The following is a 27,633-nucleotide window of genomic DNA, read 5'->3' as shown; positions in this document are numbered from 1 at the left end:
CATGTATAGGACTGCTTGTCATCTGGGGGAGGGGGTGGAGGGAGGGAGGGAGGGAGGGGAAAAGTCAGAACAGAAGTGAATGCAAGGGATAATGTTGTAAAAAATTACCCAGGCATGGGTTCTGTCAATAAAAAGTTATAATTATGAAAAAAAAGAAAGTAAATAGCTAGAATATCAGGATACAAATATAAGTAATGAATGTTTCTAAGTGAAAATAAGATAATAGGATACAACTATTTTATTTACCTAGTCCTTTCCCTAAAAAACCCCATCTTCTTAAAAATAAAAAAATAAAAAAATCTTCTTTAATTTTACACACCTTTTTTGGTGTATAATTTATTTATTATTATTTTTAAAAATAATGGCTATATATATATAAAGCAAGAGGGAAAACTTGAAGATGATGCAGGACTCTGAAGCCCAAAGACAGGAAGGTTGGTGATACCCTCAAAAGAAATGGATGTTTAGCAGAAGAGTAAGGTTCTGGGGAATGGGGGGTGGGATGGGGTGTGAAATGGGTTCTGTTGAGGTTAAAATTTTTGAAAACTGGAGTTCAGGAAAGAGGTGGAAGTTTTGGGGGAGCCTCTGGAAAAAGATAATAAATAAACCACAGAAGCTGATGAGGTCTCCAAGTAGGAGAGTGTAGAGAAAGAAAAGAGGCCAGGACAGAACTTCAAGGGTAATCCCAGTTAGGATTTCTTACAGAACAGCCAAGGAGAATGAGAAGCAGTTAGAGAAGCAGCAGAAAAACCAGGAGACAGTAATGTCATGAAGAGATTATCTAGAAAGAGAGTGTAACTAATAACATCAAAGGGGTCCAGAACCCCTTCAAAAGGGCTTCAAAGGGGTCAACAACATAAAATTTGGCAAATAAAAAGTTCAATAGTAACTTTGGCGTGGGAAGTCACAACTGAGTGATGAGGAAGAAATACTGCCAAGGGATGAGAAGGGAGAGGAGCCAAGAATCTGGTTGAGAAAAGGAGGAATGAATGAATGAATGAATGAATGAAATTTTACTGAAGGCTATAGGTAAAGCACTATACTATGTGCTATGGATATAAATAAATAAGACAGTTCCTGATCTCAAAGGGATCATATCTAATAGAAAGAGACCACTATAAAAAAGGTTTCAGCCACATGACAGATGGAAAGGTTCAATCATTAGGTTCAGTAACAAAGCAAATAGTAATGTATCTTCTTTAACGAATTTCTCATTTACATAACTCTCTCTTTCTGACATTCAGCCACTTGGCAGTATCAAGGACCTGAGTGGTTAAAATGTTCTTTTCCGGAGAGATAAAGGACTATTGTTTAAAGGGAATGTCATAGTAAAGTGAAGGATTTTTTCAGTATGGAAGACAGACTTGTAGGCAGAAGGAAAGGAATTAATAGATAGGGAGAGATTAAAGATAAGAGAGGAAGATGTTTGAGGGGCCAATCTAAATAGAAGACAGAATCAAGTATTACTTTAGAAAAGCTGGCTTTGGAGAGAAGGGTTATATCATTTAAGAGACTGGAATAAAGTTGGGGAATGATGTCAACAGATTTTGACATATAGAAAAGGGGAGGAGGGGAAGACGAGTTTCAGTGCAAATGATTTCTATTTTCCCCAACAAAGTCGAAAAACCCAGGGGTGAGTCAAAGACTTAAAACTGGAAGGAACTTTCGAGGCTGTTCTATCTAATCTAATCTTCTTGCTTTCAGGTGAGGAAACTCTGGCCCAGAGAAATTAAGTGACTTCTCGAAAGTCACAGGTATGGTAATTAGCAAAACAGATATTTCAACTATGGCACCAAAGCCAAGAGAAAGGAAAGCTTTAATGCCCAGAAATTAAAACAAAAAAAGCATCAAGAAAATCGAATGGATTTTAAAATTAGTAAATCAAAACTTTAAAGAGTACAATTCTGGAGTTGTGATAAAGGCAGAAATCTAAATGAAAGGGGTCAAGTATGAGGAAATTGAAGCAAGAAGTTTAAATCGCCACAAAAAAAAAAATCTGGCAATAAAAGAAAGATGAAATGATAGGCCAATTTGGGGGGGGGGAAGGATTATGATTGATAGCAAGATATTTTCTTTTTTGTTTTTGTTGCTGTTGTTTTCAGGAGGAAAAGTCCCAAGTATATTTGTTAACAGGAAAGAAAGCAATTAAGAAAAGAGGAACAGATTAAAAATGAGAGAGAGAGGAGATTAGTGGTGGAATAAGGTCTTAGAAAAAGAAAAGGATGGAATCAAAGACATAGAGGGAGGAGTTAGCTCTGGCAAGAAGAAGGGATGCTCCTTAGGTAAAAGAGTGAAACCACATGACAAAACAGAAAATTTTTAAGGGAAAACTGGGGAAAATTGAGAAAGCTCATGATATCTAGAGTAAGAAAGAGAAAACACTAGAAAATAAGAGTCAGAGGCTTGAAAAAAAAAGAAAATTTGATAAAGTTGTTGCAAAGAATATGTGAATATCAAGGAGCATCCTTTACTATCAAGTGAAACCTGGAGGATTTAGAATCTCAGGCTGAACTACTTCTATGGCATGATTGGCCCTGACATCCCAAAATAATTTCCCAGTTGTACTTAACCTACACAAATTTCTAAGTATTCTGCCATTTTGGTGAAATAGTGATGCTAGTTAGTAAAAGTTCTAGTTATTGTAGTTTTAATCAGTGTTGCTTCAGTTGGTCATACATTGTTTTCTTCTTCAACTTACATAATAATCTATAGAACAAATATACCATCAAGGAAAAGGGATAGTTTCCTTCTCCCTCTTATACACCAAAAGCCCTGATTCAATTATTATATTTATCACTACCTCTGAAATATGAAACAAGTTAATTACCTTCTCTGGGTCTCAGTTTCCTTTTCTGTACAATGAGGGAGCTGAAAAAAATACCTTCTAAAGTTTCTTCCAGACCTAAATCTATGATCTAATCAATGATACTTTTGTTTCTATCCTTCAGAGATCCATCTCCCTCATCATATTAATTAAAAAAAAAAAAAAAAAAAAAGCAGCTTCTCATCATGAAAACCTGCTTGTCAGCTATTGGATTATTCTGAACCCACAGCACAGTAAAAGATGTGTTAATCAGTTACTAGGTTAAAGATGTTATAGGATCTTAGTAAAAACAGCTTCTAGGGCTTTTGAATTTGTAAAAGTACTAGGTAACATTATTTTTTCTCTTATACATATCAGAACTTGACCAACAATTGATAAAAAAGTAAAAAAAAATTAGAATGCATTAACATTTTTATTTTAATCAGTATTTTCTATAAAAGATTTACTATTAGAAATTAACAGATAGAAAATTCTAAAAAGTAATATACTCTAAGTTTGAAAATAATTTTAAAATACACTTATTGTAAACAATTACAACAAAAGCAAACTTATTTGTCTTGTCTCAAAGTTAATCTATCAATTGAATTCCTTTTCCATTCTTGTGCTCTCACTTTTGCTAGAGCTCCCTTTTGGAAAAAATACAACTATCTTTTTGTTTAGGCTCATTTTAAAATTTTTATTTCCATATTTGTCATGTTGTAAAAGGAAAATAAGACCAAAAGGGGAAAAAACCATGAGAAAAAAAGCAAACAAATAAAGGTGAAAATGCTAGGCTTCAATCCACATTCAGTCTCCATAGTTCTTTCTCTGGATCCGGACTACATATCCGTATGTAGTCCAAGTCTATTGGAATTGCCTTTAAATACTACATTGTTGAGGAAGAGTAAAGTCCTTCAGCTGACCATCACAAAATTTTATTGTGACTGTGTACAATGTTTTCCTGGTTGTGCTCACTTCACTCACTATCAGTTCATGTAGATACTTTCAGGCTTTTCTGAAATCAGCCTGCTCATCAGTTTTTACAAAACAATAATATTCCATTACATTCTTATACCATAACTTATTCAGCCATTCCCCAACTGATGGACATTCAATCAGTTTCCGGTTTCTTGCCACTACAAAAAGGGGCTGCCACAAACATTTTTTCTACATGTGGTTCCCTTTTCCTCTTTTATGATCTCTTTAGGATATAAGCCCAGCAGAAATACTGCTGGAGCAAAGAGTAGGTGCAGTTTGATGGCCCTTTAGGGCAAATTTGCTCTCCAGAATGGTGGAATCAGTTCACAGTTCTACCAACAATGTATTAATGTCCACGTTTTCCCACATCCCCTCGAATATTCATCATTATCTTTCCCTGTCACCTTAGCCATCAAAGAGATAAAAAGTGGTACCTGAAAGTTATCTTAATTTGCATTTCTGTAATCAATAGATTTAGAGCATTTTTTCATATGATTATAAATGACTTTATTTTTTCATTTGATAATTATCTAGGATACAACTATCTTGCTGAGAACAAAATAGTTTCCTTCCCTCCTATTATGCAAAAATCCAATGAAATACAAACACAGGAAACAAAAAATGGTAGCACAGTGTATTACATTTATTTTATATCATGCTTGATATTTCTCTTAAATCCTGGACCAGTAAACTGGCACTTGCCTAATTCAGAAAGTCTAGACAACAAAATAAATTGAACATCACCAACATTCTTTTTGGTTCTTAATACTTGTGAAAAAGCTTAAATACAACCAACTATAATCAGTCTTATAACTATAGAGCAAAAACAACTTAATCTCTAGCATTGCCATAGCCTACTCTTGTCAAAACTTCAGCCCCTCATAGCTTTAGACTTAAAGGTCCTTCTCCTGGAATGAAAATGTTTGCTTCAACTATCATTCAGCCGTCTGGTTCTTGTACAATTGCAAAAATATGATACTGATTTGACAGTCTTCTATGAGAACTTAATCAACTACCTCTAATTAATATTCTTCTTTAGTGAGTCAAATTATCAAGATTACTTAATTTTTTTAAAATAATAGCCTTTTATTTTTCAAAATGCATGCAAAGATATTCAACATTCACCCTTGCCAAAAAAAAAAAAAACCTTGTGTTCCAAATTTTTCTCCTTCCTTCTCCATCACCCCCTTCCATAGACAGCAAGTAAGCCAATATAAGTTAAACATGTGCAATTCTTGTAAACATATCTACATTTATCATGCTGCACAAGAAAAATTCAATCAAAACAAAAACAAGAGAAAAAAACAAGCAAACAAAAAAAAGGTGAAAATACTATGTTGTGTAGATCGTTTAATTTTAGATCTAAGTAAATGGAATACTACTGTCTGTCAAAAAAAACATGGAAAGACTTACATTTAATAATGCAGAGTAAAATAAGCAGAACAACCAAGTTATTTTGAGTATTATAAATATTCTAACTACAAAGGAAGGTTCTATCCACCTCCAGAGAAAGAACTGATAAATAGAAATATACAAGGTATGGTTTTACATCCATCCATCCATCTATCTATCTATCTATCTATCTCTGTATCAAATGGTGGCTTTCTTGAATATGACATGGAAAGGATGGGAGGAAGACACCTCAGAACTAAAAATGTAACAAAAAATATATAATGAAAATTTGAAAAATTTAATTAAATTTTTAAAAACGTCATTTGGAAGAAAATGAAGGCAGGGAGAACTGAAAGGGCAAAGTCCCGGGGGGGGGGGGGGGGGGGGGGGGGGACAGGGGGAGAGAAGGGGAGATAAATAAATAAGAAGCTGCAAGCCTTGGCAAAGAAAAGGAAAAGATCTACTATATCTACTCCTAAAATTAAGTAAAACCTGCTAAAAGGTCAGGGACTAAGTGATAACTGACATTTATCAATTTTAAGGTTTTCCAAGGATTACACTTAATCTACCCTTTATCTTCAGAATAACACAAAGAGATAAGTACTATCAGTTTTATTAACACAAAGAGCTAAGTACTATCAGTTTTATAAACCTAATTTTACAGATAAGGAAGGTGAGTTCTAAAAAATTTTAGATCTAAGTAAATGGAATGACCACAACTAAAGAGTGAAGGAGAAGATTTGAAAGACTCCAAGTTTAGCTCCTTTCTCCTTCACCAAATTGTCCCACGTAGGGCAATGCACATAAAATGCTCACTAAATGTTACTGATGATAATTATAAAGAGAATTATTCCTATATGAAAAAAAGTCATTATTCAGATAACATTTTAGGCTATCACCACAGGAAGGAAATTAAGGGAATTTATCAAATCTCTAATGATAAGCTTCATTTACTAGAAAGTGATAATGGTCACGTCTTCTCTTCCCTTAAGAAATTGGACTGAAAAAAATTTTGTATCAAAATATGAATACTTTCAAAACACTATTCTGAAATTATAATGCAGTTTCCAATAGCTCCATAAAAGGTCTATTCCTTAAGGGATTATAAAAATTCTAGACATACAACAGACAATAAATAAGTTATCTGTCAAAGTGAATTAAGCTCATGACATGTAGAATGATGACAAATTAAAATTAACTAACTTATTTTGAGAAAAATATTAAATTCAAATTAATTTAAGATCAAACAGATGAGTAAATATGACTATATAAGACTGCACATAACAATAGGTCACTCTCTTAAGAATCAATGAGAAGTATTAGTCTGGGGGAGAGACCAAGGTAGAAATAAATGCTTGAGGTGACTACCATTCAGAAAGAAATGAATATGAATTGAAAATAGAGAAAATCACTTGCACTACAAAGATTTTTTTTAAAGCAACTGAAATGGGAAATAACATAAAAGTGAACTTATACTTATCAGGTTATACTAGAATGAGTAAACTGGGTCTATTTAGATTAAAAGTTCAATACTTTAGATAAGGGAAAATTTAGGATAAAAGAAAATAGAATATTACAAAGTGTAAATTTTGATTTTATGAAATTAATAAGAATTTGCACAAACAAAACCAATGCAACCAAAATTATAAGGAAAGGAGAAAAGGGGGGATTTTTCTGATAAACCTGATAATGGCCACATTTCTCAAATACATAGAGAACTGAATCAAATTTATAAAAATACCAGTCACTCCTCAATTGAAAAATGGTCAAAGGATATGAGGTCCAATAAAGGAGCATAATACTCTTTGGAATCACAAATACATGGACAGCTGACTACAGGCACATATGAAATGCAGCCACTGATCATATTGGCTACAAGAATATTTGTGCAAAATTTAACATAATGCTTTATTATTATTATTCTTATAGTTTTTATTGACAAAATATATGCATGGATAATTTTTCAACATTGACCCTTGCAAAATCTTCTGTTCCAGATTTTCTCCTCCTTTCCCCCACTCCCTTCCCTAGATGGCAGGTAGTCCTATACATGTTAAATATGTTAAAGTATATGTTAAATCCAATATATAACATAACAATTAAGCTATCTCTTATTAGAGTTTTGGAATCATTTCTAAAGATCATTTGATAAGTATAAATCATACCTATCCAATAAGGTTACAGTTATTTCACCCACATAGATATCTGTAAGGCACAGAAAACATAAATAGTTGCCTCCAGCAAATATACTGCATTCCCCCCAAATACAAATTCCTATTTAAAAACAAGTCATACAAAAACTAAAAGAACAAATATAAGAGTTGGCATATATAAATTTATTTCAGACCTAGTCTGCTTTTAATAGTCTTAATCTTCATTTTTTATGACCCTAAACTCTATTTTTTTATTTCAAGGTTTTACTTAGAAAACAAAAGTATAATCAACCTACACATTTTTAACCAAAACATTCGACCTTCAACCAGAAATCTGGGAATTAGGAGCCAAAAAGAATTTTTCTTTTTTAAAGAATCTCTTATACTAGGTACAATAAAATAATAATCTCTTTAATCTCCTTTCTTCTAGTTACTAAATTCTTAATTTTACATGGCCTAAAATCACATTAACTTTTTTTATGTCTGGCTCATGACAGTGATTTAAATTGGGCTTATGTTCACTAAATTTTCCAAAGCCTTTCCTTTTTTTTTTCCCCCCCAAATCTAAGACTTCCCCACCTCATGCTGATAAATTTGACTTTTTAATCCACATGCAAGAATTTACCTATCTTTCTATTACAATATATTTCAACCTACTGTAGACCACTTTTTGAGCCTTTCAAGATAATTATTAATTCCAATTTGTCATTCAACAAAGTAATGGTCCAAGAATTATCAGCTTCAAATATTACATATATGCTATATCTAATCAATAAAAAATGCTAAAGGGAATGAATTTAAGACAACTAGAAGTTGTCTTTAAAAGATTAAATAAGCTAAAAAAAAAAAAGTATTTTGTTTGTGACACAAGCTGTATTTCACTGGGTAAAGAGCTCCTGATGTGGAAGTTTCCTCCACTAATAAAGATTAGAAACTATTTTACAACTCAGGCTGGAGTTCTCAAGAATCCAGGTGATTTGCCTTGGGAATATACTGCTAGATATAAATGTCAGGGTAACTACTTGAATCCTGGTCTTCCTATTGTAAAGCCAGCCATCTTACTCCTTCTACCATGTCTCAATTTCTCAATCTAATTCAAAAAAAAAAAGAAGGGGGGAAAAAAAACCCTAAGAGCCTCTATGTCTGCCTCTAAAAGCACAAAGACAATTCACACTTTATATTTTGGCCTGACCAGCCAGCATCTCAATCTCCAAAACACAACTTGTTTTCCTTTCATGTCTTAGAAAACTTTGGATTCACCACCACCACCACCACCACCACCACCACCACCACCACCACCACCACCACCACCACCACCACCAATTTAAGCTTTCTCTGTTAAAACAGAGAAACTGTTTAAAAAACTCTGTCTATTCCCTGGCCATCTATCTGTATTTTCCTGGCCCCTTCCCTGGAATATTCATAGAACAAGCTGCAGTTTCTCAGGTGACTGATAGCTCTTTGTACCTTTAAGAATAGGAAACCTTTCAAATCTGTCTAAGCTGGACTGCCTCATCTCTTATAAAACACCAGAGCTGCTCTGACAGAGGAGCTGCTATGATGCCTGAGCCAAGTTAACTGTCCTGAAGATGGAGTGAAGACCATTACAAACTCGCTTACCATAAGCCCAAAGCTCCCTGGCAAGATGCCCGATTGTATCTCTTTCCTCTCCCCCCCTTCCCAATTCTGTTTTTAAGGTTTAATCCCAGCTTCAGGGATTGACAGGGTCAGAGGGCTGTCCTGATTAGGAGATAATATTGTAAGGACCTATGATCCTATTCCAAAGAGAGTCAACCAGCTGTCCCAGTATCCTTCCCATGTTGCCTCTGCCTCCCATCCACTTGAATGTCTTCAGTTAAGTCATATGGCAATCTTTTTTAAGTTCTTCCTGAAATACATCAAATAAAAGGTTTCAATTGCTTTCAACATTGGCTGGCTTGTCTAAAACTTTTGCAAAGTTCCTTTTATCTCCTGCAATAGACTAAAATCCTCTAAAGTCTATTCCTAATTTCCCAATATATGGTGAATCATCCAGACTCAGAAACTCCAGTATTCTTTGACTCCTCCCTCATCTTCACACCTAATTATCTAATTAGTTGCCAAGTTCTATCAATCACATTTCTGCACTATCTCTCACAACTAACCTCTACTTGCTATTCCCACTGTCATCAGCCTCATTCAGGTCCTCATTACCTCTCACCTGGAGTGTTATAACAGTATTTTAACTGGCCTTTCTAGTTTGTTTCCTTTCCATACTCTTTCATATTGCTCCCAAAGTAATCTTCCTGAAGCACAAGTCTGATCTCGTCATTCTCTTGCTCACAAAGCTCTAGCACTCTTCTCTACTCCCAACACAAGCCAGGGAAAGGAAGGTATGTGTTAAAACATTTAAGGGCAAAGCCCAAGACTACCCTAACATAAAAGGGGTGTGTAAACGAGTTCTTGAAAAATCTATGAAAATCCTTGGTGCTATCAATGAGAGCCTTCTTCACCCTAAGGGGTGGGGTTGAAAAGTGGTGCCCAAGGAGATCAGGCTGCAGCTGAACAGGGCCTCCAGAAAACCCAAGACCTCACTAAGCAGTGAAGGCAGCTTTCTATGTATGACACGTAAAAGTATGGGACCCTCCCCTACCCATTTTCTTGGGCTGTGTACCTGAAGCATGCAGGGGATAGGGAGCACAAACATCTCCCGGCAGATAAGGAAGGAAAACCAAAGAAAAGAATGAAGGAAAAAGGAAGCCTAGGATTGAGGAGGGGGATACTCAAAATGTTAAGCAAAAAAAGTACTTCATGTTATGGAAAGAGTACACTCAAACCCTTATTTCCTTCTAACCGGAAAAGACAAAGAATCAAAGTTCCTCATGATCTGGCCATTGAGTTTTCATGGGCAGAAAACAGAAGTTGGGCTGAAAGAAGACCTGATCAGAGTCTCAAGGTCTCTGGGGAACCCCGGGAGAGGTCTGCCTTCATCAGTCTTAATTCCCCTGCAGTAACATGGGAAATAGCAAGAGGTAGCGACATTGTAAATGGAAAGAGCACTGGATATGGAATCAAAGGGTCTAGGTTTGAATCTTAGCTTGAATACTATTTATTATATCTATCACCTGTGCAGTGAGTTAGGCCCAGAATTACACAAGAAGGCTGAAAATTGATCGAGAGTTGAATAGTTCTTTAAGCCTCCAAGATTTCCCCTAAAACAAAGACTTGTCTTTTTTTTGTTGTTACCAATAGTGTTCTGATGATGTTTTATAGCTGCTATTCAAAGAACTCAACAGATAAAGCTCATGTTGATAGCATATAGCCACAATAAAGTTATTTTTAATTTTAAGATTTCAAAATATTATAATTCAAAATTAATCTGAGTAAAAATAGAGATGGAATATGTATGAAATACTATGTGCCAGGCACTGTGCTAAGTCTTAGGATATGAATACAAATAAGAAAGACAGTTCCTGCCTTCAAGGAGTTTAAATCTAACAAGTAAAGATGAAGTTATAAAGGCAGGTGAGGAGAGATGTGTGGTCTGATTCAAGAAATGGCATGGAGAACTGAGCCTTGACAAGTTAAGGCAAAAGCTAGCCTATCAGAGTAATATGGATAAAAATGACATGAAAATCCATAAAGGACTAAAAAGTTTTACTTGACATTTGCTATTTGAAAAAATAATAATAATTATTATTATTATACAACAATAATAATAAAATATCAACTCCTTGAGGTCAGATATTTTTTCATTCTTGTTTTTATATTCTTGATGCATAGCACAAAATTTCATACTTGGAAGATAATTAATAAACCTTTGTTGGCTGATTGTCAAAAGGAATGCTTATTGTTAAAGACTGGAAATTATACAAACATAGCTTGTCTGGAATAAGATTTACCTTAAATTAGAAGTTATTTTCATATTTGTAAAAGGAATGAAAATTGATAAGGACATAAGGAATTTTGAATATAATTTTAAAATGTGCATCAGTTTTATATACTGAACATTTTATGGATGACCCCATTATGTTTAAAGACATTGTGTTATATATACTTTCAGGCAAGTCATTAGCATTGTATAACTGGGGGTCTTTTATAAAAGATGTAGGTTTATAAGTACACACAATAAGCTTGAGAAACCACAGTCTGAAACTAAAGTTCTCTGAGTCAGAGCTGGCCTAGAAAATCAAGGAGAACCCAAAGTGATAATAAATAGTAAATTAGATAAGAATGTGTAACATAAGGACACTTCTACTTTTGCTCCTTACAAAGAGGTCTCAGATTCTCAGAAGAGAGACATGATAGTCCTCATTATTCTGTGGTGAAGTTACACCTGGAGTGCACATATTTTTGGATATGAACAAACAAGAGAACAAATGATATTGGAATCACAAAAACAAGGATAATTTTTCTCCACCAAATAGGTTAAAACTTCCTTTGCATACATTGAGTTATAAGAGATATGTTAGGGTTTCCAATTTATAAAGGTTAAGCAACTTGTCAAAAGTTTCAAAAAAGAACACAAATTGCAGGGTGTTATCAGTCCTAAAATAAAAAAAAACTAGTTTTCTGTGTTTTATTATGCATCAGGTTATGCTACTTCATTCACTTAAATTTTGTATTTTATTGTAGACTTACTTCCAAGAAATTATTCTAAGAACTAAGCTGTGTTGTTCAATAATGTCTCAATCTTAGTGACTCCATGGATCCCTAGCATAACAGAAATAAGTAAGCAACTGGGTAGTTGTATGAGATGGATGGCTAAGATTAAAAGTGGCATTTATAGAAATAAGAAAGTTAAGAGAAAAGGAAGGTTTGTGAGGAAAGGTTGTTAGTTGGAAATGGTATAATCTTCATTATTTGAATATATAGAAATTGGAAAATGTCTCCCTCCCCAATCGAATTAAAAAATACAATTCTTCATCCAAAAAGACAAAGTTATTATTCTCCTTCTATAAGGACAATTCATCAAATTCCCACACTGGGCCACTGAGCAGACCTCCCAGAAATGAAAGGTCACAGATTCAACTAAATATGTACAAAGAGATCAGCTTACCTCCAGGCTACATGGTACATGCCTGAAACTTGCCCCTAGGGCATAACCCTCCGTAGAGAATGGTGTAATAAATTTTCCGTTAAATAAAGCCTTTCAAACCCTGTAGGCAGTGTTTGGTTGCCCCTTTTGTAGTGGCTAGAAACTGGAAACTGAATGGATGTTCCTCAGTTGGAGTGGCTGAATAAATTGTGGTATATGAAAATTATGGAATAACTGTTCTGTGAAATGACCAACAGGATGATTTGAAAGCCTGGAGAACTTACAGAACTGATGCTGAGGAAATGAGCAGGACCAAGAGATCATTATTCTTCAAAACAATACTAGATGATACCAGTTTGATTCAGGCCATCCCCAGAACCCAATCAACCAAATCATTTCTAATGGAGCAGTAATAATAACTAGCTTGCCCAGAAAAAGAACTCTGGGGTGACTAAAACCATTACATTGAATTCCCAATCCCTATATTTATGCCCATGCATTTTTGATTTCTTCAATAATTTCAAAAAGAGTCTGATTTTTAAGCAAAAATAATGTTTTAATATGATCTTATTGGGTTTATCTGTTAATTTTAATATTTTCATCTACTGGTCATCCTGCCTCTAGGGAGGGGGGGGAAAGAAAAATTGGAACAAGAGGTTTGGCAATTGTTAATCCTGTAAAGTTACCCATGTATATATCCTGTAAATAAAAGGCTATTAAATAAAAATAAATAAATAAATAAATAATAATAAATAAAGCCTTTCGTATAAGATATTTTATATTGATCACTGTCTTTTTTTTTTTTAAATAATTTTCTTCACTTAAATGTCAGTGGATCTATTATGATTATCTAGAAGCTGTAAAATACAAAATAAAATTTATTTAGTGCTATACCAATCAGACTTCCAAGAAAATATTTTAATGATCTAGAAAATATAACAACAAAATTCATATGGAATAATAAAAGGTCGAGAATCTCAAAAGAATTAATGAAAAAAAATCAAATGAAGGTGGCCTAACTGCCTGATCAAATATGTTAAAAGCAGTCACCAAAACCATTTGGTATTTAAAAATAGATTAGCTGATCAGTGGAAAGGTTAGGTTACAAGACAGAAACAACTATACAATCTATTTTGACAAACCCAAAGATCCTAACTTTTGGGATAAGAATTCTTATTTGAAAAAAACTTTAAATGGAAATTAGTATAAAATTAGGCATGGACCCTCTTAAATCGTTACCAAAGAAGATCAAAATGGGTCCAATTTGCAAAAAACAGATTATAAAAAATTGGAAAGATAGGATAGTTTATTCTCAGACTTGTGGAGGAGGGAAAAATTTACCAAAGAAACAAGACCATTATTGAACAAATAGAAAATTTTGATTACATCAAATTAAAAAAGCTTCTGTCAAACAAAACTAATGCAAACAAGATTAGAAGGGAAGAACAAATGGGAAAAACATCTTCAAAAGTTAAAGGTTCTGATAAAGGCCTCATTTAAAATATTTAAGAGAACGACTTAATTTATAAGAAACCGCCTTTTCCAATTCATAAATGGTCAAAGTATGAAAAATTTTAGATGATGAAATTGAAACTTTACCACTCATGAAAGAGTGTTAAATCATTATTAATCAAGAAATCAAATTAAGACAACTTGAGAACCACTAAAACCTGGCAGATTGGCTAAATGAAGGAAAAAATAACACAAATGTTGCAGGGGATGGGGAAAACTGGGACACTAATGCATTGTTGGTGGATTGAATGAATCCAAATTCTGGAAGCTCTGGAATTATGCCCAAAATTATCAAACTGTACACCCCTTTGACCTCAAAGTGCTACTACTGGGCTTATGCCCCCAAAGAACTAAAAAGGGAAAGGGACTTCAAAGCCAAAAGGGGCCCCATTTTAGTGGTAAAGACTGGAAAATGAATGGATGCCCTTCAATTGGAGAATGGTGGAATAAATTGTGGTATATGAATGTTATAGAATATTATTGTTCTGTAAGAAATGACCAGCAGGTAAAGTTACCCATGCATATATCCTGTAAATAAAAGGCTATTAAATAAAAATGAAAAATAAAAAATAAAATAAAGAAAGAAATGACCAGCAGGATGAATAGAAGGGGAGAAACTTATGAACTGATGTAGGAAATGAGAGAACCAAGATCATTTAATACATCAAAAAGGATTGTAGAAGATGCCCTGATTGGTGGATTTCTTTGACAAAGAGACCTAATTCAGTTTCAATTGATCAATGATGGACAGAAGCAGCTACACCCAAAGAAAGAACACTGGGAAATGAGTGTGAACTGTATGCATTTTTGTTTTTCTTCCCAAGTTATTTCTACCTTCTGAATCCAATTCTTCCTGTGCAACAAGAGAACTGTTTGGTTCTGCACACATATATTGTATCCAGGATATACTGCAACATATTCAACATATATAGGACTGCTTGCCATCTGGGGGAGGGAGTGGAGGGAGAGAGGGGAAAAATCGGAACAGAAGTGAGTGCAAGGGATAATGTTGTAAAAAATTATCCTGGCATGGGTTCTGTCAATAAAAAGTTATTATAATAAAAAAATAAAAAAAAATAATTTTCTTCACTTAAATGTCAGTAGATCTATTATGATTATCTAGAAGCTGTAAAATACAGGTAAAATTCATATTTCAATTTGCAAAGAATTGTTAAATTCATGTTATAACAGATTCTATTCTGGGGTACAATATTCTACCTTACTAATGATTCTATTATATCTAGAGTTTGAATATCAACCAATAATGATAATGCCCAATGACTGTTTGCTTCTATTTTACTTATTATTTAAATAATATCATGTACTCAAGTCATTTGATGGGTAATGATATATTAAAAGAAATTCATTATGAATTCATTAGGAACATGTTTTCAAAAATATCAAGATTAGCTAAATTATATCATAGCAAAGTAGAAAATTGCCAATTTAAATTCAAACTTTCCCAGAAATATGTCTATCTATAGATTGTAGATATATATACTCATAGACTATATGCTATTTATTGCTCTTTACATAATTATCACCCATAAGAATTTAAGAAAGTTATTTTCTTTCTTTCTTTCTTTAAATACAGAAAAAGGGGGAAATTGTTTTGTTCTTTTTACTTCTCCAGTGACATGCATTTAACTAACACATAAGACCAGGTTATGATAGAGATAGAATAAAGATAATCTGTCATTTTACAGATAAGAAAGCTAAAATCTAGATAAGTAAGGCCCAAAGTCACAAAGAGAGGAAATGGTTGAGCTGGGATTAGAAACAGTCATTTTACTTCAAAACCAGGAATGCTTTCTTTTCCTATTCTTTCTCCGTTTTCCTATTCCTATTCTGCCTCCTATCATTCAATCGGCCAGTCTATATCAATGAACTTTTTTTTCCCTTTCCTTTTTTTTTTTTGGGGGGGGGGGGGGGAGACAGAGTTAAGTGATCTGCCAAGGGTCTTTCCTCTCTGTCTTTTTTTTTCTTTTTCTTTTTTTCAATCACTATTTATTAAGTTTTTATTACATGCAAGATGTTCTGTTAAACATGGGATAAAAACATAGGAACAACTATGCACAAACAAGTTACACAAAAGATAAACTGGACACAGTCAATGGGAAAAGTGCTAGAATTAAGGGAGACTGGGAAAGCCATCCTATAGAGGAAAGATTAAACTGTGAATCATGACCCCATATGGGATTGTGTAACTGAATGTGGTGTGGCATCACAAAAAATATGGCAACAATAAAAGGTATCAAATATTCTGCCAAGATTTAATTCTTTATTTAAAATTAAACAAGCATATCCATCTCATTAATATGTAAATTTTGCCTTCATCTTTAATTAATAAATGGTAAATTTATATGTATACCAAGGAATTGTTTTAAAATAAATTTATGATTTATAATCAGTACATGTTTGAGTCATATACCTGTTTTATATACCTACTATACCTGGAGTCACATAAAAATTCCTCAGATGAAAAAGGATTGAAAGCAGAAAGTTTCAGAAGCCCTGCTATCAAGGGTATTTAAGACTTGAGGGAAGCTGGGGACTCTGAGAGGCAAACAAAAGAGAATATTCTAGGCATAGAAATAGCAGAGAAAATGCCCACAGCCAGCCACTGGAATGTCTTGTGCAAGGAACAATAAGGAAGCCCAATCAAAGTCCGTGAGGAGGTGAAAACTATGAGGGGGGAGTGTTTATGAAGGGCTCTGAAAGCCAGAACATTCCCTATTTTATTGAGATAATGAGAGGGCGCCAGCAAAGTGTATTAAAAGAGGGGTTGGGTATGGTGGGGAAAAGAGCAGTGACATGGTCAGATTCTCACCAGTTTGATAATGTGAGCAGAAGATGGACTGGAAGGGGAAAGAATTGACTGAGAGGCAATCAACAAGCTACTGCAATAGTTCAGGTCTGATGATGGGTATAGGTAATACCTAATCTGGTATGAAGTTGCAGAAGGCAATGAGGTTACAAGCCTTGGTGATTGGGAGAATGGGAATACTTTCAGCAATAACAGAGAAGCTGAAAGGAAAAAACTTAGGGAGAAAGATGATGGCTTTAATTTCAGACATGTTACGTTTAAGATATCTGTAGAATGTCCAATTCAAGATGTCTAATAAGCAGGTAGAGATATAAGACTAGAGGTCAGCAGAGATTAAGGATGGATAAGAAAATCTGAGAACCACTGCACAATTATTCTTTCCTTATGGTGAGGGTTATGGATATGGTGCCCCTATGCTCTGGAATTTTTTGGCCTTCCCCAGAAAGAAATCTGAATTATTTTGGTATTAAAAGATAAAATACATTGACATTATATAATACCATAAGTATGTTTTATGAATTTCAAGAGGTTCTAAATTTTTTCTGTGTCATCTGTTGACCTTCATGTGCCATCTGCAATTTTCATACCCCCCCCCCCCAACATTTAATTTCTCATGTCTGTCTGCAATATATCAAAGCCACAAAGGGGGAAGTCCAAAATGAGGAAGGGCTAAGTATAATCGAATCCATGAGGGCTGATGAGATTACCTAGCAAAATTATATAAAGGGAGAAGAAAAGAGAATCCATTGTAAAGCCTTGAGGAATATCCGTATTTAGTCGGAGTGAGGAAGAATCAGAGGGAGAAATAGGACAGAGTAATGTCACAAAAACTCAGGGAGAAGGTGATCAATAGTGTCAATACAGGGAGCAGCTAGGTGGTGCAGTAGATAGAGCACCAGCCCTGAAGTCAGGAGGACGTGAGTTAAAATCTGGAATCAGACACTTAACACTTCCTAGGTGTGTAACCCTGGGCAAGTCACTTAACCCCAATTGCCTCCACCAAAAAAAAAAAAAAAAAAAAAAGCCTAGTGTCAATACAATCTAAAGACTGTAAGAAATTCAAGAAGGCGAGAACTGAGATGAGATATGGTATATATAATTAAAGGATATGGATGGATTAAGCAAGGGTCCTTTTGAAGATGGAGGAAACATCAGCATGTCGGTAGGCATTAGGGAAACAGCAAGTAGGCAAGAAGAGATTGAAGAAAAGTGAGAGTAAGAATAACAGAGGGGGCAATCTGCTGGAGAAGACAGTGATGCATGGATATCACTTGCACAAGCAAAAGACTTAGCTTTAGCAAGAAGGATTACTTCATTGGGTGAGACAGAGAAGGGAGAGATAGTGCCAGAAATCATCTGGGAGATGCAAGAAGAGGAGAAAAGAGGAAGAATAGCTTTAATTATTTTCAGTGAAGTATGACGCAAACTTCTCAGGTGAGAGGTTTGGGTATGAGAGAAAGGATGGAAAAGATTTGGAGAAGCCATTGTGGTGAGTGGGATACCGAGTCACTAACAAAGGTATAAAAAGACTGCCTTGCTGGAGTAAGGCCTCAGTTGAGGTAACATTAGATTAATATGCAATGGACCCACTCAGCAGTTTCATGACTTTCTCCAACTTCGTTCAGCAGCGCAAATAGGAGAAAAAGCAAGAGATGGTGGAGCAATCCAAAACTGAGTCTTGGCCAAGTAAGACTGAAAATAAGATAAAAAAGAACAAAAGATTCACGAGCAGAGGGCAGTGTAAGAATTGAACTAGTTTACTAAGGACTTAAGAGATAGTTAAGGGGGGAATATAGCTAGGACAGGGATGGTAGCCTGGGAAAGAAACAAAAAGTCAAGGTATTAGAGGTCATGAGATAGAGATAAAGAACAAGTTCTTCCAATAAGGGAATTCTAGATTTTACAAACATGGAAGATGAGCATTTGCAGACAACAGCCAGATCAACAGTATGACCATCTCTGTGTGTAGCTGAGGCAGGGGGCGAGAGTAAGTCATGGTAAATGAGTGAACCTAGGAACTGGGCAATAAGGATGTTTAAGAGAATATCAATATGATGGTGAAGTCCCTTAGCTGAGAGCAGTAAGATAGACACTAGAAATATTTTTTTAAAAACAAAAATGATTCCTGTCACTCCAAAAAGGCTTTTTAAAATCAGGGCAATACATATGCTAAGTGTCAAGTGAGTGACACTTAGGTTCAAGGTGTTCAAGGGTTCAAGGATTCAAGGGTTGGTGGGGTCTTTGTACTCTTTGATAAAATGAGACAACCAATTGTGATTTCTAACCTTGATGGTTTAACCCTTCAGAAGTCTAGCAGAGAATTGATAACCACAGACTGAACTGATTAGAGAACATTCTGTGGAGTACGTGAGCCTTAAGCTGGGAATTAATGAAAATTCTAAGATTTCATAAGATTTTTCTGGATCCACTGACTCAGGAGAACCATAGAATTGCCAAAATTCTTGTTAATGAATCAACATTAGAAGATGCAAATTGTTCTAAAATATTGTATCTAAAATACATGGCCAAAATGAGATGAGCTATGTTGAGTTCTACAGCCTGTTAAGTTTGAAGCTAGAATATTTTGCTATTCTCAAAGTATCATATCATTGTATAATATCTATATAAGAGAAATAGGTCCGACTGAATTAGGGTCCTGAAAGTACAGACTAAACTAAATTTCAATTCATTTATATTGAGTATCAATTTTGTGCAAGACACTGTATGTGATGCTATATTAAATACAAAATAATATGTCTATAAATCAATGAATACCAGGTGCTGTGCTAGATACTAGGGATATAAAGACAAAAAGACAAAAATAAAACAAAACAAAAAGACTTCAAAGAGAGAAGAAGGAATATAAGTAAGTATGCAGCACATATTCACAAAACAAATGCAAGATAAATGTTAGCAGGAGGGAATTAAGAAATTGGGAGAGCAGCTAGGATCAGGAAAGGCTTCCTATACCAGATGAAACTTGATTATAGTTTTAAGGAAAAACAGAAATCTGAGAGGGAAAAGTAAGTTGAGAATATATTCCAAATAGGGAGAACAATCATGGGAAAGAGCAAGATGAGAGATGGAGTGTCATGTTTGTGGAGCAGCAAGAAGGTCAGTTTGGCTGGACTGTAAAATGTTAGAAAGAGAATAACTAAGTAAGTCTGGAAAAGTAGGTTTAGAAGGCAATTAAAAGCCTCTAGAGATTACCGAGTAGAGAGCTAAATATGGTTAAGACCTGCATTTTAGAAAAATCACTGACATCTGTGTGGATAGTAGATTAGAGATAGGAAAGACTTGAAGCAAAGACATCAATTAAGAGATGTGTCTGAACTAAAGTAGTGGCTATGTGAGTAAGGAAAAGGAGCTAAAAATAAGAGAGACTTCCTACATTTTTATGTAAAATCATGAGATGTGGGAAATAAATACATATAGGGAGTAAGGAAATAAAGGGTTAAGTAAATGCTACAGTTGAAAATCTCAAGAGAACTAGAGAGAAATGCTAATGCCCTTGAAAGAAATAGAAAAATTTAGAATAAAGGTAGATATGGGGAGAAAGCTAATGAATTTGCTATACCAATCAGATTCTCAAAAATCTATTTTAATGACCTAGAAAAAATAACAAAATTCATCTGGAAGAACAAAAGGTCAAGATTTTCAAGGGAACTAATGAAAAAAAATAATAAAATGAAGGTGGCCTAGCTGTACCAGATCTAAAACTATATTATAAAGCAGTGGTTACCAATATCGTTTAGTATTGGCTAAGAAATAGACTAATTCATCAGTGGAATAGGTTAGGTTCAAAGGACAAAACAGTCAATAACTTTAATAATCTGACAAACCCAAAGACCCCAGCTTTGGGGATAAGAATTCACTGTTTGTACCATACACCAAAATAAGGTCAAAATGGGTTCATGATCTAGACATGAAGAATGAGATTATAAATAAATTAGAAGAATAAATAAATAAATTAGAAGAAATAGAATAGTTTACCTCTCAGACCTGTGGAGGAAAAAGGAATTTATGATCAAAGAACTAGAGATCACTACTGATCACATAATAGAAAATTTTGATTATATCTAATTGAAATGCTTTTGTACAAACAAAACTAATGCAGGCAAGATTAGAAGGAAAACATTTTTATAGTCAAAGGTTCAGATAAAGGCCTCATTTCCAAAATATATAGAGAACTGACTCTAATTTAAAAGAAAGCAAGCCACTCTCCAATTGATAAATGGTCAAAGGATATGAACAGACAATTTTCAGATGAAGAAATTGAAACTATTTCTAGCCATATGAAAAGTTTCTCCAAGTTATTATTAATCAGAGAAATGCAAATTAAGACAACTCTCAGATACTACTATATACCTCTCAGATTAGCTAGGATGACAGGAAAAGATAATGCTGAATGTTGGCGAGGATGTGGGAAAACTGGGATACTGATACATTGTTGGTGGAGTTGTGAATATACATCCAGCCATTCTGGAGAGCGATTTGGAACTATGCTCAAAAAGTTATCAAACTGTTTATATGAAGGGAAAGGATCCTGTATATGCAAGAATGTTTGTGGCAGTCCTCTTTGTAGTGGCCAGAAACTGGAAACTGAGTGGATGGCCATCAATTGGAGAATGGCTGAATAAATTGTGGTATATGAATATTATGGAATATTACTGTTCTGTAAGAAATGACCAGCAGGATGATTTCAGAAAGGCCTGGAGAGACTTACATAGACTGAGGCTGAGTGAACCGAGCAGGACGAGGAGATCATTATACACTTCAACAACAATACTATATGATCAATTCTGATGAACGTGGCTCTCATCAACAATGATATGAACCAAATCAGTTCCATTTGTTCAATAATGAATAGAACCGGCTACACCCAGCAAAAGAATGTGTGTGAACTACCACATAGAATTCCCAATCCCTCTGTTTTTGTCCACTTGCATTTTTGATTTCCTTCATAGGATAAGTGTACATTATTTCAAAGTCTGATTCTCATGTATACATATATTGTTATTTAACATATACTTTAACATATGTAATATGTATTGGTCTATCTGCCATCTGGGGGAGGAGGTGGGAGGAAGGAGGGGAAAAATTGGAATAAAAGGTTTTATAATTGTAAAATTAAAAAAAATATATATATATATAAAAGAAACTTAATGAATTCAATTTCTGACATTCGAGTTTGTGAGGCTTGTGACATGCAGTTTGAAATATCCAATAGGCAAGTGAAAATGTTACTGAAATGCAACATAGACCAGAGTTGACTATAAAATTAGGAATCATCTGCATAGAGGTTAATTAAATTCATGCAAAAAGATTAAATGAGAATAAAGAGAAAAGGATTCAGGTCAGAACAACAATTTATAGGAAGCAAAATATAGAAGATGAACCAGCAAAGGAAAACTAAAAAAGAAGCAAATACCAGGAAGGAAACAAGAGCAGTGTCATAAAAATCCAAACAATATCCAAGAGAGGAAGGTGATCAAGAGTGTTGAAAACTACAAGGACATTGAGATGGATAAGGCTTGAGAAAAGACCATCCCCCTTTATGCAAGTAAGAGATTACTGATAACTTTGTAGAGAGTGCAGTTTCAATTGAACAATGAGGTCAGAATCCAGATTGCAAAGGGCTAAAATATGAGAATAGAGGAAGGAGAAGTAACAAGTATCAACAGTTTCTTGTCTCAATGAGGTTACTACTGAACAGAAAGGTTATTAATGATCACAGAAATAATAGCAGACATGTGTACAGTGTTTTAAGATTTGCAAAGAACTATATATCCATTATCTCAAATGTATGCAAATATAGTAGAGGACAGAATATGATGACTGACACACACCACATAAGAGATATATTGAACTACAAAAATGTGACAATTAGCATATACTTAATGATAGGAACAAATTTATTTATTTCTATAAAGCTTTTTATTTTCAAAACATATGCATAAGCCCTTTTTGTAGTGGCTAGAAACTGGAAACTGAATGGATGTCCATCAGTTGGAGAATGGCTGAATAAATTGTGGTATATGAAAATTATGGAATATTACTGTTCTGTAAGAAATGGCCAACAGGATGATTTCAGAAAGGCCTGGAGAGACTTACATGAACTGATGCTGAGTGAAATGAGCAGGACCAGGAGATCATTATATACTTCAACAACAATACTAGATGATGACCAGTTCTGATGGATCAGGCCATCCTCAGCAAATCTAGATCAACCAAATCATTTCTAATGGAGCAGTAATGAACTGAACTAGCTATGCCCAGAAAAAGAACTCTGGGAGATGACTAAAACGTTACATTAAATTCTAATCCTTATATTTATGCACATGCATTTTTGATTTCCTTCACAAGCTAATTGTACAATAATTCAGAGTCTGATTCTTTTGTACAGCAAAATAATGTTTTGGTCATGTATACTTATTGTGTATCTAAGTTATATTTTAATATATTTAACATCTACTGGTCATCCTGCCATCTAGGGAGGGGGGGGGTAAGAGGTGAAAAATTGGAACAAGAGGTTTGGCAATTGTTAATGCTGTAAAGTTACCCATGTATATATCCTGTAAATAAAAGGCTATTAAATAAATAAAAAAAAAACAAAAACATATGCATAGACCATTTCCAACATTCACCTTGCTAAGCCTTGTGTTCCAAATTTTTTTCTCCCTCCCTTCCTCACTCCTGTCCCTTTCTCTAGATGACATGTAATACAATATATTAAACATGTCCAATTCTTCTATACATATTTCTACAATTATCTTTCTGCACAAGAAATCACATCCAAAAGGAAAAAATAAGAAAACAAAATGCAAGCAAACAACAAAAGTTAAAATACTACGTTGTGATCCACACTCAGTTCCCACAGTCTCTCTCTCTGGGTGTATATGACTCTCTTCATCACAAGATCACTGGAACTGGCCTCAATCCCCTCATTGTTGAAGAGCCCCATCCATCAGACTGGATCATCTTGCTGTGTGGTTCTACTCACTTCACTTAGAATCAATTCGTGTAAGTCTCTCCAGACCTTTCTGAAATCATCCTGCTGGTTGTTTCTTATGGAACAATAATATTCCATAACATTCATGTACCATAATTTATTTAGCCATTCTCCAAATGATGGACATCTACTCACTTTCCAGTTTCTTGCCACTACAAAGAGGGTTGCCACAAACATTTTTGCACATGTGGGTCCCTTTTCCTCCTTTAAGATCTCTTTGGGATCTAACTCTAGTAGAAACACTGCTGAATCAAAGGATATGAACAATTTGACAGCCCTTTGGGCATAATGATAGCAACAAATTTAAAAACTTGTCTTTGAATATGCTAACATAATCATTTGCTTTCTCTTTAAAATCAGATAGTAATGCTAATGTGCTTAAATAATCTATTACTCTTTATGGGCAGGTGAGAATTACAAGGATTTTAATGCTAGAGCCAGTGAGTCAAATTAAAGCTGGGATTGACCATATTATTGAACCACCTTAAAAGTAAACATAAGCTGAGCTATCAGGATGAACATACAACTGAATCTGTGATTATGTAACCATTTGATTGTGCTTGAGTTTCACAATATACATGAATAATCCCATGCACAACAGTGAACTTTAAATAAAAGAGGCTGTGCATGTGCACGAGAACATGAATGATGCTATAAACGAGGGTGAACAGGTGGCCTTTTCTGAGTATAAAAGTAAATCCATGCTGGGTGCCAGTGAACCTCATTGGATTTAGGGCAGCTAGATGGCACAATGGATAGATAAGAGTGCTGGGCTTGTAATCAGAAAGTTGTTTAGTTGTATCCAACTCTTCATGATCTCATTTAGATTTTTCTTAGCAAAGATACTGGAATGGTTTGCCATCTCTTTCTCCATTCATTTTACAGGCAAACAAAGTTAAAATATTTTGCCCACAGGGACACAGCTAATAATGTCTGAGACCAGTTTTGAACCCCAAAAGCTGTCTTCCTGATTCCGAGCCCAGCTTCTATCCACTACGCAACTTCATCTTTCTGAAGGTAGAAAAACCACAGTTTAAATTCCATCTCAAATCTGTACAAGGTGGGTGACCCTGGGCAAGTCAATTAACTTGTTTGTCTCATTTTCCTCATCTGTAAAAAGGAGAATAAAAACACCTATCTCCAAGGACTGTTATGAAAATCAAATGAGAAGACATCATAAAGCACTCAGCACAATGCCTAACAGTGCTATATAAATGTCAGCTGCTCCTAGAAATATTAGTAAAGATTATTTTGAGAATGAGAGATAACTGATGCTTACCAAAGTGTAAGAAATAGAGCCAATTTTATGATTGAGCCTGTGTGTTAACTTATGATTATATGACTGAACCTACAAATTACTGAATAGGATTGAGACTCTGAATGTGAGGATGGTTGAATCTGTGAACAAACACAATTATGAGTAAGCATGGATGTAAAGGTGATGGAGCTTCCCTCAGCAAGAGGATGACTGAGGGAGACTGGTGGAGCTTCTCTGAATGTGAAAATGACTGAGTAAAAGTATGACTGAGCCTCTTTAAGCAAATAGATGAAAGAATGTGAGGACGACTGAGCCTCCCCAGGTGGCTAAAAATGGCTGAGCCTGCCTGAGCAGGACCGCCTGAAGATTGAGCCTGCTTGAGCAGGAGGATTGAGCCTCACAGAAACAGAATGACTGAGTTTCCCTAAAGAGGATGCCTGAGCCTCCCTGAGCAGGAGTTCTGAACTTTCCAGAGCAGGAGGAGAACTGAAGCTTCCAAAGCAAGAGGACTGAGCCTCCCTGAGCAGGAGGAGGACTGAATCTTCCAGAGCAGGAGGAGGACTGAACCTTCCTGAGCAGGACTGAGCTTCCTTCATCAGGAGGAGGACAGATATGTTCCTGAGCAGGAGGATTGAACCTTCCTGAGAAGGAGGACTGAATCTTCCTGAGCAGGAGGACTGAACCTTCCAGAGCAGGGGGAGGACTGAACCTTCCAGAGCAGGAGGAAGACTGAACCTTCCTGAGCAGGACTGAGCTTCCTTGATCAGGAGGAGGACAGATATGTTCCTGAGCAGGAGGATTGAACCTTCCTGAGCAGGAGGACTGAACCTTCCAGAGAAGAAGGAGGACTGAACCTTCCTGAGCAGGACTGAGCTTCCTTGATCAGGAGGAGGACAGATATGTTCCTGAGCAGAAGGATTGAACCTTCCTGAGCAGGAGGACTGAACCTTCCAGAGAAGAAGGAGGACTGAACCTTCCTGAGCAGGACTGAGCTTCCTTGATCAGGAGGAGGACAGATATGTTCCTGAGCAGGAGGATTGAACCTTCCTGAGAAGGAGGACTGAATCTTCCTGAGCAGGAGGACTGAACCTTCCAGAGCAGGGGGAGGACTGAACCTTCCAGAGCAGGAGGAAGACTGAACCTTCCTGAGCAGGACTGAGCTTCCTTGATCAGGAGGAGGACAGATATGTTCCTGAGCAGGAGGATTGAACCTTCCTGAGCAAGAGGACTGAATCTTCCTGAGCAGGAGGACCGAACCTTCCTGAGCAGGAGGAGGACTGAGCCTCCCTGGGGAGGAGGAGGACTGAACCTTCCTGAGCAGGACTGAGCCTCCCTGGTCAGGAGGAGGACAGATACGTTCCTGAGCAGGAGGACCGAGCCTCCCTGGTCAGGAGGAGGACCGAGCCTCCCTGGTCAGGAGGAGGACCGAGCCTCCCTGGTCAGGAGGAGGACCGAACCTTCCTGAGCAGGAGGAGGACTGAGCCTCCCTGGTCAGGAGGAGGACAGATACGTTCCTGAGCTGGAGGAGGACTGAGCCTCCCTGGGGAGGAAGAGGACTGAACCTTCCTGAGCAGGACTGAGCCTCCCTGGTCGGGAGGAGGACCGAGCCTCCCTGGTCGGGAGGAGGACCGAGCCTCCCTGGTCAGGAGGAGGACCGAGCTTCCCTGGTCAGGAGGAGGACCGAACCTTCCTGAGCAGCAGGAGGACTGAGCCTCCCCGGGGAGGAGGACTGAGCCTCCCCGGGGAGGAGGATGCCTGCACCTCTCTGGGCAGGAGAAGAACCTCGCCTGCCCGGGTGCGAGGATGACTGTTCCTCCGGGGCGATGCTCGAGCCTGGCCGCGGGGTGGGCGGCGGCGGCAGCCGGGAGCGCCCGCGCCCGGACTTGGTCGGATGTAGGATTGAGCGTGCGCGGGCGCTCGGGTACCTTGTTGAGGAGGGGGTTCCGCGTCAAGTCGTAGCCCCTTTTCTGGGTGTAGAGGATGCGAGCGGGGGCTTCCATGGCTGCTGGGCACTCGGGGAGGCTCGGGCGGCGGCGGCGGCGTCTGGAAGGCTTCGCGTGCGCGGGGAGCGCTGAGGGAGCTCGGGGGCGGGACGAGCGGCGTCGGGAGCGTGGGGGGGGGAGCGCACGCCGGCTGCCTCGGCTGATGCAGGAGCGGCGGCGGCGGCGGCGGCGGCGGCGGCGGCCGGAGGCTGGACTCCGACGACTGCTGGGATTCCTGTGGTGGCTGTCGCCGCCGCCGCCGCCGCCGCAGTGGGGAGGGCCTTGTGCCGGAGGAGGCGCTGGCGGGGGTGGAAGCGCTGGGAGTGGCCCCGCCGGGCCGGGCCTGAGTGGGGCCGGTGTCTTCTGCCCGGCTGCCCGCGGCCCCGAAGAAGCGCTGAGTCATGGCAGCAGGGGGGTCGGCCTTGGCAGGAGGAGCGGCGAGGCCGGTGGCTCTGGCCGGAGCTCAAATTCCCTGAGGCCACGAGAGGGGAGCTCGGACTGCGAGCGAGCGGAGCATCCATTCGTGACCGGCCCTCGCGGCCCCAGCCCCGCCCACCGCTGCCGAGCCCACTGCCCGCCGCGGGGGGCCCGGCCCCAGAGGCCGAGCTGCACCCCCCCCCCGCCGCCCCCACCTTCTTATCCCCTGTGGTTCTACACCCCTTAGGTTACTGTGTTAAAGAACACCATTTTAGAGGAGGT

The 27,633-nt window shown here is 37.1% G+C and overlaps 1 protein-coding gene across 1 annotated transcript in view; it reads right to left on the bottom strand.

Annotated features, from left to right (window-relative positions):
- ME1 (malic enzyme 1) overlaps positions 1–27,357 on the bottom strand; it is a 238,082-nt gene extending 210,725 nt beyond the window's left edge. Inside the window, 2 exon segments of the mRNA XM_031964580.1 lie at positions 26,878–27,072; positions 27,074–27,357. Of these exon segments, the coding sequence (XP_031820440.1) occupies positions 26,878–27,072; positions 27,074–27,337 (459 nt within the window). The 5' untranslated portion in view covers positions 27,338–27,357.
- Positions 27,358–27,633: the final 276 nt, after the last annotated feature.

Source organism: Sarcophilus harrisii, chromosome 4, assembly GCF_902635505.1.
Source record: "Sarcophilus harrisii chromosome 4, mSarHar1.11, whole genome shotgun sequence".
Lineage (NCBI taxonomy): Eukaryota > Metazoa > Chordata > Mammalia > Dasyuromorphia > Dasyuridae > Sarcophilus > Sarcophilus harrisii.
Note: the sequence above shows the minus strand (reverse complement) of the source record. Positions and strands in the feature narration are given on the sequence as shown.